General features: G+C 44.2%; 1 protein-coding gene across 1 annotated transcript in view; it reads left to right on the top strand.

Moving 5' to 3' along the window:
* The window catches only part of LOC132832627 (HLA class II histocompatibility antigen, DQ beta 2 chain-like), a 30,875-nt gene that overhangs the window by 3,724 nt on the left and 10,211 nt on the right, over positions 1–16,940 (top strand). Inside the window, exons 2-3 of the mRNA XM_060850710.1 lie at positions 3,740–4,000; positions 16,125–16,403. Coding sequence (XP_060706693.1) covers positions 3,740–4,000; positions 16,125–16,403 — 540 coding nt within the window. The remainder of the gene's footprint in view (positions 1–3,739; positions 4,001–16,124; positions 16,404–16,940) is intronic.

Raw genomic sequence — 16,940 nt, 5'->3', positions numbered from 1 at the left:
ACCTGAAGGTGCTGGGTATTTGGTTCGGGGGTGCTGGGGCGTGCGCCAAGTCTTGGGAGGAGCGTATCAGTAAAGTGAGGCAGAAACTGGGCAGATGGAAGCTACGGTCGCTCTCCATCGCGGGAAAAAACCTGGTCATCAGGTGTGAGGCACTGTCATTGCTGTTACACGTCATTGCCTATTCCCAGAACCTGTGCCGCTGCAGTCACCCGGGCCATCTTCCAGTTCATATGGAGTTCAAAGATGGACCGGGTCCGAAGGGACTCGCTGTACAAAGATCTGGGCAAAGGGGAAAAAATACACCCAATGCCACCCTCACCCTGATGGCCACCTTTGTGTGTGGCTGCATCAAGCTGTGCATGGATCCCCGGTACGCAAACACCAAGTGTCACTACGTACTGAGGTTCTACCTGTCCCCGGTGTTGTGAAGGATGGGCCTGGCCTCGCTGCCACGGGACGCTCCGAGTAGTTGGACCGTTTCATACCACCTGTCCTTTCTGGAGAAGTTTATGAAGAAAAACACCTTTTGACCACAAGTCCATCAGGAAGTGGTCAGCACGTAGTGTCCTTGAGATCTTTCGGGAAAAGGAGAGGACGGATCCTATCGAGTGGTTCCCTGAGCAGACTGTCAAAGCCATTTGGCAGAATGCCTCATCACCAGAACTTTCCAACAAGCACCAAGACATGGCTTGGCTGGTGATGAGAAGGGCTCTGCCTGTGAGATCATTTATGCACGTCCGGACTCTCAGCCGCACCGCACGCTGCCCTCGAAGCGACTGTGGGGGAGACGAGACTGTCACACACCTCCTTCTGGAATGTGCCTATGCAGAGGAAGTCTGGAGAGGAATGCAGTGGTGTTTGTCGAGGTTCGTCCCGAGCAGCGCCGTGACACGGGACTCCGTGCTCTACGGCCTGTTCCCCGGGATGCACACCGAGACGAACATCAACTGCGCCTGGAGGATCATCAACTCGGTGAAGGACGCTCTCTGGGTGGTCCAAACTTGTTGGTCTTTCAGCTGAAGGAGTTGACCCCGACTGAGTGTTGCAGACTGGCACATTCCAAGGTCCAGGACTACGTGTTGAGGGACGCGTTGAAGCCTGGGGCAGCTTCCGCCAAGGCGCGGTGGGGAAAGACCACTGTGTAACATCTGCCTGCCTCAGAAGAACAGGGGGCCCATGCAGTCATTTGGGCTCTGCTGACGCCTCAGCTAAATATATGGGCATATGATTGATAAATGTACAGACCTGTGTATAAAAATGATAAATTCTGATCTCTGTATGTAAATGCTTACGTATGTATGGCATGACCAACTGTACAGACCATCAAATTATTTTATGAATAAAGTATATTTTTGAAATAAAAACAAGTAATTAGTGGTTTAGTACTAAATTTATACACTTCAGTCTCCTGTAAAAATGACTAGGGGGAAAGGAGCCCCTCCCCAGCTGCAGTAGAGGCGTCCGCAGCTGCCCGGGGGACTTAACTACGGTGGCAAGCCTCGCGAAAATAATCTCCAAACTCGATGCGAAGATGGATGCTTTCATAGAAGAGTCCCGAAGTCGGTGGAATTCATTCTCGGCTGCGCTATAAAAGCACGGCCGTGACATCGAAGAAATCGAGCTCCGAGTCGGAGGGGCGGAGCTAAAGGCCGCGACCTCCGAGGCCATTGCAGAGTCGGCTGTGGATCGTGTCCGGACTCTTGAGCAGTGAGTCCGGACCTTAGATAATCACGTTGATGACCTCGAGAATCGAGGTCGTCGAAAAAATATTCGTTTGCTGGGCCTTCCCGAACAGGCATAAGGCCAGCTTATAAGGTTGCTTGAATAGTGGCTTCCGCAGTTATTGAATCTGGAGGCTGGATCAGGCCAGGTTAGGGTAGAATAGGCCTACCAGGTTACAATACACGGGCCCGGCCTGAACCAGTGCCCCAGCCCGGTCCTGTTCCAGCTGCAGAGCTATTAGGTGAGGCAGATTCTCTTGGAAGCCTCCAGAAATCTTGGGAATGATCCACAAGCCATGACTCATAAAGGATCCACGATTATGTCATTTCAGGATTTTTCCCAGCTTTGGTCCGAAAGAGGAAGGCGTTTGATGAAGCAAAAAAGTGTTTAAGGGATTTAAACATTCAATACTCCTTGCGCTGCCCAGCTATACTACGCTATAGCCGTGAAGGGTCCGTGTTTAACTTCGGATCACCGGAGAAGGCCAAGGAACTTCTGGACTCTCTGGGACAAATTATAAGAGTTAATCAATGTTGTTTTGCTCTATCCCACCCCGGTTTTAGCCAGAGAGGTGTGGGTTGGGTGGGATGGGGAGGGGGTGGTGAATAGGGTACTCACTGCTAGTTCTAGTTCAGTAGTATGCTTGAATTTTCTTTATCCTATCGTGGGGTGCCTGTGTCAAGGGTGGAGCACTGGTTGGGAGAGGTTATGATGGGTGTTTTGGAAAGGAAGTGATGCCCCCTAGGAATAAGGGGGAAGATCTCCATTTAAATACTTCTATACTTTTTTTTACTATTGAGAAATAGTTTTTTCAAATTGTATCGATTTGAATGTACTAAAGAGCTTTTATTTTTGTGAATTTTATATGTTCTATGCTTGTGATGTTTTGGATAAATACAGGTTTTGTTGTGATCTGATGCTAACACATTCCGAGCAGGTAAATCACTGCTCAATTTATGTGTTATCCGTGAGGTTTTTTTTTCTCTTGAATAATGTAAGAATTTTACTGATACACTCTGGTTAGTTGTAAGTTAGATGAGTAGTTAGTTGAGTTTTTTGTCTTTTTTTTTCTCTTGGTATTTCTTTTTTCTTGTCTGATAGATTTTGGTTATCATTTATTTAAGATTTAACTGTATATCAATGTTTATACTTGGGTCTTTTTTTTTAGTTTTCTTTTGTAAACTTGTGAAAAAAAACCCAGCCCAGGCCCAGCTGTGATGCCCTCATGGTTGAATAGGCCGGGTTATCTCAGACACCAACATCCTACTGGCCGTGTATAAAGTGCTGATTAAAAAGCTCAGTGAAGGACAGTGGGGATCCTGCTCGGGATTGTCCATCTCCCTGTTTGACAGAGAGACTGTTCACACAGTGACTGTCCCCCATGGTCTCACACTTCATCCTCCCAAATATTCCTGTTTCTCTTCATTTCAATCTGGATTCACTCACCCCACACCTTTCCTGGTTATGGATAAACCTACCCTCGGATTATCCTGAATTCCTCACTCCAGATGGACCATGGGCAGGAGAGTCCTTTCAATATTTTTCTTCCATTTATGCCAAGTTCCTGTTCCAGGTTAGTGATTTTCTGTTTAATATCCAATCCCTGGATTGTGTCCCAGCCTCTCCCTGTGTCCACACTGATTCTATCGAGTATCCGAGTGACCCTGACTCTGTGTTTACTCCCTGTTCTGAGAGGCTGCAGCAGCTAATTCTGACCCAGTTGAATCTGATTCTATTGATTATATCAGACAGGATTCTGACAGTGTTATAATTTGGTGGATTATTGGAGATTGTCACTGTGTGGATGGGCCTCACTTTGACCAGCTGAAAGTCTGTGTAATTGTTTTCAGCCTGACCTTTACAGATATAACAAGTTGAAAGTGATTTTGAGGGCAATCTCTCACATTAGTGATGTCCCTGGGATCTGTGATGTGATTCTGGTTTTGTGGCCCAGGTTATTAATATGATGTTTATTTTCGTGTTGTGTAACTTCCTGCTTTCATTGTTTGCTTTATAGGGACTAATGTAATCACTGTGATTTACACAGTTGTTTCTGGAATTAAGGATTTTCCTGAGATTACAAACAGTGCAACGGTCAATGGAGTTATAACAGCTTCTCGTGACAGTAAAACCCAACAGTGCATCCCCAGACAGCAGTTCATGGCAGAATCCTTCAATGTGAATTTCTGGGATTATCTCACAGATCGGGTAAAAATACGTGCAAACATAGCAAAGGAAACAATGAGTGCAGTAATGAAGAGGACAAACCAGACATCTGGTAAGATGTGGCTGATTGAATTTCTCTATTGGTTGTCCCCTTTCATCCTTTCATCATAAAACCTCATTCATTCCCCAACACTGGCATTTGGGTCCCGGGGCTGGGAGAGATGTAATAGGCCTCGATGCTTCCCTTATCTCTGTGAGCCTTTTCCACCCACAGTGCACCACCAACATTCACCCCGCTTCTTCATATCTTTTGAGCGCCCGAAATAGGAAATTGTAGACACGGTGCAGTCAAAATGTTTTCCATAGGTTTAACAAAATTTTTTTTTATTTCAAAAATATACTTTATTCATAAAATAATTTGATGGTCTGTACATTTGGTCATGCCGTACATATGTCAACATTTACATACACAGCTCAGAAATTATCATTGTTACATACAGGTCTGTGCCTTTCTCATTCATATGTCCATATAATTAACTGAGGCGCCAACATAGCCCAAACGACTGCATGGGGCCCCTGTTCTTCTTTAGACAGGCAGATGTTACATGGTGGTCTTTCCCCACCGCGCCTTGGCGGCAGCTGCCCCAAGCTTCAGCGCGTCTCTCAACACGTAGTCCTGGACGTTGGAATGTGCCAGTCTGCAACACTCAGTCAGGGTTAACTCCTTCAGCTGAAAGATCAACAGGTTTCGGACCACCCAGAGAGCGTCCTTCACCGAGTTGATGATCCCCCAGACACAGTTGATGTTCGTCTCGGTGTGCGTCCCGGGGAACAGGCTATAGAGCACGGAGTCCCGCGTCACGGCGCTGCTCGAGACGAACCTCGACAAACACCACTGCATTCCTCTCCAGACTTCCTCTGCATAGGCACATTCCAGAAGGAGGTGTGTGACAGTCTCTTCCCCCCCCAGATTTTGTACTCCATTCGTCTATTTGCAAAGCCCATTGAAATCTCAGCATTCAGTATGACCCACCTTCCAACCATTGCTTTCTCAGATGTTAGACTTTATCTGTGAGAGTCTGAGTCACGGAGCAGATTCAGATAACCTTTAATGTGATCGACAGCTTCAGTTACAGCATTGCAAAAAGGCACACTAAAAGCTTCAGAATGTCTGAACGTATCGGGTTGAAGCTGAGAGTGTGCAGGACCCCCTCCCCCACCAATAACAAATGGTCAGTGATGTTGAGTTATCTCTCTGTAATTGGCTCTCTATACAGCATTTTACACAGTTCAAGTTTACCTCAATGTATTTCGTCATATCACTGAACAACAAAGAGATGGACAGGTTATTGGCCCACCCCTGGTCCCTCATGATGTTTACCCAGCCTTTCTTATCTTTCTTCTTGAGGTTTTTCACAATAGATACTGTATTCCAGTGACACCTCCCAGCTGCACCATGTTACCTGCATCCAATTTACTGGATACTTGCTTCAGGAACCTTTCACATTTCTCATCACAGGAAAAACAAAAGAATATTGAGTTTTAAATGGTCCCAACAAAGTTAGGTAGTTTCACTAAATGTTAGAATTCTTCAGCTAACAAATAGTGTCTTAAAGTGTTCATTCAATCCACATTACGATATCTTCTGATCTCTGTTTTCATTCCTGTAGTAATGGTAATAGTAATTGGGATTGTGTTTACTGTCTGAAACTGATTTGAATCTTTTCCTCCAGTACTTTTAGTGTTTTTTTTATATATATGTAGATTCACAACTACTTCAGAATCGATATCTATGATTATCTGAAGAATCATAAATGAAACCTACTCTTAATATTGTAACAGATTCATTAAATAATTCAAGAGAAACAACTAATTTAGTGAAATGTTCTTATCTAAGAAAGCAACTGCAGCTGCACATTCTCTCTCAGTCAGTAACCTTGATTATACAGAGTTACTATTGTCCTACATGTGAAGGCTACATGAAGCAAACATTTTCCTAAGTGCTGTAACTACTGTCAGCCATGTTCTGCTGCGTTAACCATGGGCAGCCAGCAGCCATTTTGTGCCGCTCAGTCATGGGAGCCCTACCAACATGCAACTTGTTTTTTCCTGTTATGTGAGCATCTCAGTTTCTTCAAACCTGGCCCAATGCAGTAACATCTTACAGGTACCCCGAAAGTAGACATGTCACTGCAGCATATCACAGGGTAGGAAAGTATTGCAGATGCTGGAAATCTGAAATTTAAATGCTGGAAATTCAAAGCTGGCCAGGCAGCATCCATCGAGATAAGCAGAGACAATTGAGAGTAGCTTGGGTGCCGGTTGCCATGGGAAGGGTATGGTCGCTGAACTAGAAAATTGATTTGCAGACATTTCATCCCCTGTCTAAGTGACATCTCCAGTGCTTCAGAGCCTCCTGTGAAGCGCTGCTGTACTGTGCTTTCTGGAATTTACTTGGCTCTGTTCCTTCTGGTTCCAGTTGTTCATTGTAGTGGCCGGTATATTGGACCTAGGTAATGTGTTTGTTGACTGGCGTGCTTCTAGAAATTCGCTGGCTGTCCTCTGTTTAGCTTGTCCTATGATAGTTGTGTTGATTCAGTCGAATTTGTGGTCCTTGGCTTCTGTATATTTGGCTATCAGGGACAGCTGGTCAAGATATTTAGTGGCTAGTTGGTGTTCATGGATGTGAATTGTTTGTTGTCTGCCTGGTGTATATAGTGTTTCATGCAGTCTTTGCAGGGTATCTTGTAAATTACTTTAGTCTTGCACATGATGGGTAAAGGGTCTTTTGTTGAAGGTTAGATCCTAGGGAGTTAAAGGTAGAGTATTGGCTTAAATAAAGGATTGACTAACTGACACAAAACAGAGGATCAGGAAAAATAGGTCCTTCTCTGGATTGTGACCTGTAACTAGTCTTGTGCTGCACAGGTTAGTTGTCAGACTTCAAGTATTTGCAATCTGTATAAATGAACTGCAAGCAGGATCAGTGTGTATCACAGATAAACTCGTGGATGATACTGAGATTGGTGGGAAACCAGGCTATGGTGAGGAGATAATAAGTTTCCAGATGGATATTGCTTGGAGAATGGGTCAGACTCTGATTGGTGGAGGTTAATGTGGATAAGTGTGGGCTTGTTCATTTTGGCTGGAAAATAAGACGACAAATAGTCATTTCGTTGGGAAGCAGGTTCACAGTGTGTCAGTGCAGAGGGATCTGGGTGTTTTTGGCCATGAATTGCAGAAAGTGGATATGCAGGTGCAGCATATAACAAGAAAGGCAAATGGAATACTGGCATTTATTGCAAAGAACATATGACAGAGGAGGAAGTGCTGGATGTCTTGAAATGGGTAAAGGTGGATAAATCCCAGGACCTGAGCAGGTGTACCCTAGAACTCTGTGGGAAGCTAGAGGAGTGATTTGTTAGGCCTCTTGCTGAGATACTAGAGGTGAGGTGCCAGAAGACTGGAGGTTGGCTAATGTGATGCCACTGTTTACGAAGGGTGGTAAAACAAGCCAGGGAACTATTGACCGATGAGCCTGACCTCAGTGTGGGCAAGTTGTTGGAGGGAATCCTGAGGGACAGGATGTACATGTATTTGTAAAGGCAAGGACTAATTCGGGATAGTCAACATGGTTTTGTGTGTGGGAAATCATGTCTCACAAACTTGATTGAGTTTTTGATGAAGTAACAAAGAGGATTGATGAGGGCAGAGCGGTAGATGTGATCTATATGGACTTCAGTAAGGCATTCAACAAGGTTCCCCATGGCAGATTGATTAGCAAGGTTAGATCTCATGGAATTACAGGGAGAACTAGCTGTTTGGATATAGAACTGGCTCAAAGGTAGAAGACAGAGGGTGGTGGTGGAGGGTTGTTTCTCAGACTAGAGGCCTCTGACCAGTGGAGTGCCACAAGGATCGGTACTGGGTCCTCTACTTTTTGTCATTTACATAAATGATTTGGATGCAAGCATAAGAGGTACAGTTAGTAAGTTTGCAGATGATACCAAAATTGGAAGTGTGGTGGACAGCGAAGAGGGTTACCTCAGATTACAACAGGATCTTGACCAGATAGGCCAATGGGCTAAGAAGTGGCAGATGGAGTTTAATTCAGATAAGAATGAGATGCTGCATTTTGGAAAAGCAAATCTTAGCAGGATGTATACACTTAATGGTAAGGTCCCAGGGAGTGTTGCTGAACAAAGAGCAGGTTCATAGCTTCTTGAAAGTGGAGTTACAGGTAGATAGGATCGTGAAGAAGGTGTTTGCTATGCTTTCCATTATTAGTCAGAGTATTAAGTACAGGAGTTGGGAGGTCATGTTGCGGCTGTACAGGACATTGGTTCGGCCACTGTTGGAATATTGTGTGCAATTCTGGTCTCCTTCCTATCGGAAAGATGTTGTGAAACTTGAAAGTGTTCAGAAAATAGTTGCAAGGATGTTGCCAGGTTTGGAGGATTTGAGCTAATAGGGTTAGGCTGAATAGGCTGGGTCTGTTTTCCCTGGACCGTCGGAGGCTGAGGGGTGACCTTATTGAGGTTTACAAAATTATGAGGACCATGGATAGGATAAACAGACAGTCTTTTCCCTGGGGTCAGGGAGTCCAGAACAAGAGGGCATAGGTTTAGTGCGAGAGGGGAAAGATATAAAAGATACCTACGGGGCAACATTTTCACGCAGAGGGTGGTACGTGTATGAAATGAGCTGTCAGAGAGTGTGGTGGAGGCTGGTACAATTGTAACTTTAAGAGGCATTTGGATGAGTATATGAATAGGAAGGGTTTGGAGGGATAGGGGCCGGGTGCTGACAGGTGGGACTCGATTGGGTTGGGATATCTGGTCGGTGTGGATGGGTAGGACCAAAGGGTCTGTTTCCATGCTGTACATCTCTATGACTCTAAGTGTTGTTACAATTATATAAGGCATTGGTAGGACCACACCTGAAGAATGATGTCCAGTTGTGGTCTCCTTACCTAAGGGAGGATGTGGTGGCATTGCAGGCAGTTCAGAGGAGGTTCACCAGGCTGGTTCCAGGGATGAAAGGGTTATTGTACGAGAAGCAATTGTATAGCTTGGGCCTGGACTCACTGGAGACAAGAAGAATGAAGAAGGATCTGATTGAGGAATATAAAATGCTCAAGGTGAATGGGAAGGTTGATGTCAAACAGATGTTCCTCTGTGGGACAGTCTCGAACAAGAGGTCATAGACATAGAGAGAGAGAGGAGATAGATTCAAAACTCATTTGAGAAGAAACTCCCTCTTTCAGAGGGTTGTGAATCTGTGGAACTCACTGACCCAGAGTGGGGAAGAATCAATCAATAAATTCAGGAAAGAAATGGCTACATTTCTGATGGAAAGCAGGATAAAGGGGGATGGGAGCAGGCAGGAAGGTGGAGGTGAGATCAGGAGAAGATCAGCCATGATCATGTTAAATGGTGGAGTGGACTCAAAGGGCTGACTTGCCCACTCTCCCTCTGAACTCCCATGTTACTAAAATTAACTGGGAGTGTGTTTGAAAGCAGCGTATCAAGTGTTGCATTGCAGTATATTATTTATTGTCATTAAAATAGAAAAAAGAATTATAAAGCAAACAAAGCTAGGAATGAAGAAATATTTTAAAGATGCAGAAATTGATGGAATGATTATTAATATTATTCATGTTAAGTTATGAGCCAATCAGCAAACAGTTAGACAACGAATGAATTGAGAACATGAGGGACTTGAAAGAGAATATTTGACTGTCACGGTCCATTCATGATCTGGAGATATTTTGGAATCACGTTGTGCAGATACATTGTGACCCCTTTGGGGCAGCTGGGACCTGAAACAGGGCATTCTGGGAAACCATCACTGCCCAAAAGAGGCCAACTCATTCTGTTTAATTTGTGATGAATAGATTAAACAATGAGAACATAGTTTAAAAACACTGTAATAATTAGAGGAAATTGTACAGAAGGTAGATTCATAGAATCGTACAGCACAGAGATAGACCTTACAGTCAACTCTTCCATGCAGAGCAGATATCCTAAACTGATCTAAGTCCCATTTGTCAGCATTTAGAGTCATAGAGATGTACAGCACAGAAACAGACCATTCGGTCCAAGTCATCCATGCCGACAAGATATCCGAAATTAATCTGGTCCCATTTGCCAGCACTTGGCCCATCTCACTCTAAACCCTTCCAATTCATATATCCATCTAGATGTCTTTTAAATGCTGCAATTGTACCAACCTCCACCACTTCTTGTGGCACCTCATTCCATACATGTACCACCCTCTGCATGAAAAGGTTGTCCCTTACGTCCCTTTCCCCTCTCTCCCTGAACTTATGCCCTCGAGTTCTGGACTCCCCCACCCCAGGAAAAAGACCTTGTCTATTTATCCTATCCATGCCCTCATGATTTTATAAACCTCTATCAAGCCACCCCATACTCTCCAACCCTCCAGGGAAAACAGCCCTAGCCTGTTCAGCCTCTCCCTTCAGATCAAACCGTCAACCCTGACAAAATCCTTGAAAATTTTTTCTAGACCCTTCCAAGTTTCACAACATCCTTCCCATAGGAAGGAGACCAGAATTGCATGCAACATTCGAAAAGCAGCCTTACCAATGTCCTATATAGTCACAATATAACTCCCAACTCCTGTACTCAATACTCTGACCAATAAAGGAAGCCATACAAAATGCCTTCTTCAATATCCTATCTACCTGCAACTCTACTTTCAGGGAGCTATGAATCTGCACTCTAAGGTCTCTTTGTTCAGCAGCACTCCATCGGGCCAAATGTCATGCTCTGATTTGCTTTTCCAAAATGCAGCACCTCACATTTATCTAAACTAAACTCCATCTGCCACTCCTCAGACTGTTGGCCCATCTGATCAAGATCCCGTTGTAATCTGAGGTAACCTTCTTCAATGTCCACCACATCTCCAATTTTGATGTCATCTGCAAACTTACTAATTATACTTCCGATGTTCACACCCAAATCATTTATATAAATGACAAAAAGCAGTAGAGCCATCACTGAACCTTGTGATATACCACAGGTCACAGGCCTCCAGTCTGAAAAGCAATCTTCCACCTCCACCCTCTGTCTTCTACCTTTGAGCCAGTTCTATATTCAAATGGCTAGTTCCCCTGTATTCCATGAGATCTAACCTTGCTAAGTAGTCTTTCATGTGGAACTTTGTCAAATGCCTTACTGAAGTCCATATATGTTACATCTACCACTCTGCCCTCATCAATCCTCTTTGTTTACTTCCTCAAAAAACTCAATCAAGTTTATGAGACATGATTTCCCACACACAAACCCATGCCGACTAACCCCAATCAGTCTTTGCCTTTCCAAATATGTGTAAATCCTGTCCCTCAGGATTCCCTCCAACAATGTGACACCACCAATATCAGGGTCACTGGTCTGTAGTTCCCTGGGTTTTCCTTACCACACTTCTTAAATAGTGGTACCATGTTAGCCAATCCCCAGTCTTCTTGTGACTATCGATGATACAAATATCTCAGCAAGGGGCCCAGCAATCACTTCCCTAACTTCCCACAGAGTTCTAGGGTATACCTGAGGATTTATCCACTTTTATGTGTTTCATGACATCCAGCATTTCCTCCTCTGTCATCTGGACATTTTTCAAGATGTCACCATCCATTTCCCTACATTCTATATCTTCCATGTCCTTCTCCACAGTATACCCTGATGTAAAATACTCATTTAGCATCTCCCCCATCTCCTCTGGCTCCATACAAAGGCTGCCTCTCCCTACTTACCCTTCTGTCCTTATTTGTAAAAACACTTTGGATTCTCCTTCACCCTATTTGGCAAAACTGTCTCTTGTCCCCTTTTTGCCCTCTTGATTTCTGTCTTTAGTATACTCCTACTGCATTTATACTCTTCTAAGGATTCACTTGATGTATCCTGTCTATACTTGTCATATGCTTCCTTCTTATTCTTAACCAAACCCTAGTTTCTCTTGTCATCCAGCATGCCTATACCTACCAGCCTTTCTTTTCACCCTGACAGAAATATACTGCCTCTGGACTTCCATTGTCTCACATTTCAAGGTTTCCCGTTTTCCAACCATCCCTTTACCTGCGAACATCCGCCCCCAGTCAGCTTTTGAAAGTTCTTCGAGTAAAAAATGAGGTCTGCAGATGCTGGAGATCACAGCTGCAAATGTGTTGCTGGTCAAAGCACAGCAGGCCAGGCAGCATCTCAGGAATAGAGAATTCGACGTTTCGAGCATAAGCCCTTCATCAGGAAAGTTCTTGAAAGTTCTTGCCTAATACCATCAAACTTAGTCTTCCACCAATTTAGAACTTCAGCCTTTAGGTCAGGTCTATCTTTTTCCATCAGTACTTTAAAACTAATAGAAATGTGGTCGCTGGCCCCAAAGTGCTCCCCCACTGACACCTCAGTCACTTTTACCTTACTTCCCAAGACTCAGTCAAGTTTTCCACTTTCTCTAGTAGGTACATCCATACACTGAATCAGAAAATTTTCTTGTACATAATTTCCTCTCCATCTAAACCCTTAACACGATGGCAATCCCAGTCCATGTTTGGAAAGTTGAAATCCCCTTTCATAACCACCCGATTATTCTTACAGATAGCTCACATCTCTTTACAAACTTGTTTCTCAGTTTTCCGCTAACTATTAAGGTATCTACAATTCCAAAAAAAGTGATCATCCCTTTCTTATTTCTCAGTTCCACCTAAATAACTCATCATGATGTACTCCCAGGAATATCCTCCTTCAGTTATACTGTCCCTTATCAAAAATGCTGCTCCCCTTCCTCTCTTGCACCCCCACCCCTGTAATCCTTCTCTCACATTTGTATCCTGGAACATTAAGCGACCAGGCCTGATCATCCATGAGCCACATTCCTGTAATTGCTATGATATCCTTGTCCCATGTTCCCAGCCATGCCCTGAGTTCATTTGCATTCTCTATTCGGCCTCTTGCATTGAAGTAAATGCAGTTTAATTTATCACTGCTATCTTGTCTGCTATGTTCCTTCCTGCCCCAGCTGTTTGACTAACTCCCTTTCCCAACTGTACCAGTCTCAGCTTGATCCCCTTTCTCAATATCTCCCTGGGTGCGCCCCCTCCCTCCACCTTACTCATTTAAATCCTCCAGAGCAGCTCTAGCAAATCTCCCTGCCAGTATATTAGTCGCCCCCTCCCCCCGCCTTCCAATTTAGATGCAATCTATCCTTCTTGTACAGGTCACTTCTACCTCAGAAGAGATTCCAATGATCCAAAAATGTGAATCCTTCTCCCATACACCAGCTCCTCAGCCAATTATTCATCTGCCCTATCCTTCTATTTCTACCCTCATTAGCTAGCAGCACCAGGAGTAATCAAGATATTACTACCCTTGAGGACCTCCTTTTTAAATCTCTGCCTAACTCTCTATATTCTCCATTCAGAATCTCATCCTTTTCCCTTCTTATGTCATTGGTTCCAACGTGTACAATGACCTCTTGCTAGTCCTTCTCCCCTTTTGAGAACATTCTTCACTCTGTCTGAGATATCCTTGATTCTGAAACCAGGGATTTTGATCATACCATTCTGATTTTTCACTGCTGGTCACAGAAATGTTGTCCATGCCTCTGAATAGAGAGCGCCCTAACACAATCGATTGCTTGGAACCCGACGTACCCCACATTACATGAGAGCCAGTCTTGATACCAGAAACTTGGCTGTTCCTGTTACACTCCCCTGAGACCCCATCACCCCTTACATTTTCCAAAACAACATCCTTGTTTGAAATGGGGATAGCCACAGGAGACTCCTGCACTTCGTGCCTACCTCTCCTACCTTTCCTGGAGGTAACCCATCTACCTGACTTTATCTGTGGCTTTTCTGCCTTCCTGTAACTGCCATCCATCACACCCCCTTTCTCTAGTAAATTCCTCATTGCCTCCAACTGTAGCTCCAACCGATCCATGCGATTCAATAGGATTCGCAACCAAGCACATTTCCTGCAAACAATCATCAGTAACATGAAAACTCTCCCTAACCTCCCTCATCCGACAGGAAGAGCATATCACTCTACTAAGGGCTATCACTGCTCCTTCACAATATACAAACCCAGAAAATGGCACCGTCTTATTGTGCTGGAAAGCAGTGCTCCAGGCTAACTGGGAACGTTTGGTTTATATTTCTAAAAATTTAATCAAGAGACAGGTTTCAATTAAACAAATCAAAAAATAATTTACAATATTCAGGACTGCAGACTTCCAGCAAGGTTACACATTAAAAATTATGAACGTATCTGTTCCTGTGCTGGTTCCTCCAAGGTCAGCTGTGAATTTCGCTGTTTGCTATTTTTCCAAGACACACTCTGATATCCACAGATACGTGAACTCTTTGTCTGCCTTTCCTCCTTTTAAAAGTGCTGTTGTTTTGACTTTTCTTTCTCTCCAAAGTTCCAAAACAATGCAGCAGCATGTACAACAGTAATTGCTGCTCCTGGAATTTGAGGAAATCACCCGAACACCTAAAATACCTCAAAAAAGAGCAGCTCTTCCAGACACATTTTCTTTCCTGTCCTCCAGCTTGGATTACGCAGGACAGCCCAGATCCTTCTCAACTCTTCCTCTTTATAAACCCATCCTGATGCCTTTTAAATACTGTTATTGTACCAGTCTCTATCACTTCCTCTGGCAGCTCATTCCATATTTGCACCACCCTCTGTGTGAACAAGTTGCCTCTTAGATCGCTTTTATATCTTTTCCCTCTCACTTTCAACGTATTCCCTTTAGTTTTGGACTCCCCTATCGTGGGAAAAAGAATTTGGCTATTCACCTTATCCATGCCCCTCATGATTTTATAAACTTCGATAAGGTCACCCCTCAGCCTCCAACACTCTGGGGAAAATAGCCCCAGTCTATTCAGTCACTCACTACAGCTCCAAACCTTGTAAATCTTTTCTGAATCCTTTCACATTTCCTAAGCAGGAAGTCAAGAATCTAACATAGCATTCGAAAACTGGCTGAATCAATGTTCTGTACAGCTGCAACATGATATCCCAACTCCTGTCCTCAATCCACTGACCATTAAAGGCAAGTAGACCAAACACCTTCTTCACTATCCTGTCAATCTGTAACTCCACCTTCAGGAACTATGACTCTACACCCCAAGGTCTGTTTGTTTGGCACCACTCCCCAGCACCCTATCATTAACTGTAGAAGTGCAACTATGATTTACCCAAAATGCAACAACTTTTATTTAAATTAAACTCCTCAGCCCTGTTTTGGTGTCATCTGCAAATGAACCGTTACTAACCATTCCTCCTATCTGCACATTGAAATCATTTATAAAACTGACAGAAAGCAGTGGACACAGGTAGTGAGTAACTTAGAGATTGATCCTCATCTTCATTCAGCCAGGCTCAGGGGAAGAGATTTCACAGCCCCACACAGGGAGAGGGTCCTTGTAAATAACACACAGAGTCAGATCGTGGGTCAGTGCCTGTGGGAGGCTGACGGAGTGGTAATGGACAGACATGGACTACATCCCCCAGAATGCAACATGTGATTGAAGAAAATGACCAGGAAGACTGGGCCTGTTGTGCCAGGACAGTGGGAATGTGAGCGCTGGAATTCTGACCTGGATTGGAGAGCACTTTGCTGATTTGCTCCAGGTTGGGGTGTGAGACAGCAGCTGGAGAAAGGGGCAATGCTGCCTGAGTCTGGGACCCTCTGACAGCACAGGCCTTGGGGATTAGCCCCATGTGTAACCCCCTCACCCTGGGCCTGATACAGGATAATTTGATCGGATTGTTCCTCTGGTTAAATAAGTTATTAATTTTCGATGTCTGTTTCATCACCGACAGGAATTCACACTTTTCAACAGATAGCTACTGTTGAGGTCAGTGATGATGGCAGCATTAAGAATCGATGAGATTTGGATTTGACGGAAAGGATTTTATTAGTTTAGAACCAGACACAATGAGATGGATCGCATCCAATCCCATTGCAGTGATGACTAAAGAGAAATGGGAGTCTGATGATTCCTGGAACAACTACTGGAAAAGACACCTGGAAGAACTCGTTGTTGAATATTTAAACAGATATCTGGAAGCTGGAAAAGATTATTTCAAAGGAAAAGTATATATTTGTGTTTCGTTCCATGTTCTGATCTAACCTCACTGATCTATGAAACCGTTCTCCCATTCCATTCAGTGTCTGTCTGTTGTTTGTGTTTTCCCCCTTTCCCATCACAGTTCAGCCTAAAGTGTTCATCTCCAGGAGGGAGCCCAATGGTCAGGACAAGCCGCTCACTCTCTCCTGCCTGGTCACTGGGTTTTATCCTGTAGACATCGAGGTGACCTGGCTAAGGAATGGAGAGGTCATGTCTGAGACCCAATCCTCGAGGGTTCGACCGAACCACGATGGGACCCATCAGATCCAGAAAGAGATTGAGATCAATGCTGGGGATGAGGATCAATACTCCTGTCAAATTGAACACAGCAGCCTGGCAGAGGGCAAGCTCTATCAGTGGGGTAAGGCACTGGAGAGTGTGCGCGTGTGTGTGTGTGTCTGTGTGTGTGTTTATGTGTCTGTGTGTTTGTGTGTGTATGTGTGTCTGTCTGTGTGTGTATATGTGTGTCTGTGTTTGTGTATATGTGTGTTTGTGCGTGTGTGTGTGTGTCTGTGTGTATATGTGTGTTTATGTGTGTGTGTGTGTGTGTGTCTCTGTGTGTATATATACATGTGACAGATGAAACCATTTTGAGGACACTTTTTCACTTCCTTGTTTGCAGCTACCCACCTTGTTCTCTGGGTTGATATGTCAATGTTGGTCTCACTGAGTTAAAGATTTTGATTCTAAGTTTCCGAATCCCAAGCTTCCAAAGCCTTCTGGGGATTGCAGATTCCCACAGCCCTGTTATTGGTGAAGTACTCATCGATTTCACTCCGGAATAATCTCATTAGAATTACAAGAAGATTCCTTGTATTCCAGGCTTCAGCACCAGAAGGGCCCAGATTGTCCAGTAGCCAGACAGTCAGAGACTGGACACCACACCCTGAGAGAGGAG

This window comes from Hemiscyllium ocellatum, chromosome 35 (genome assembly GCF_020745735.1).
Source record: "Hemiscyllium ocellatum isolate sHemOce1 chromosome 35, sHemOce1.pat.X.cur, whole genome shotgun sequence".
NCBI lineage: Eukaryota > Metazoa > Chordata > Chondrichthyes > Orectolobiformes > Hemiscylliidae > Hemiscyllium > Hemiscyllium ocellatum.
This window is presented reverse-complemented; position numbering and strand designations above follow the sequence as displayed.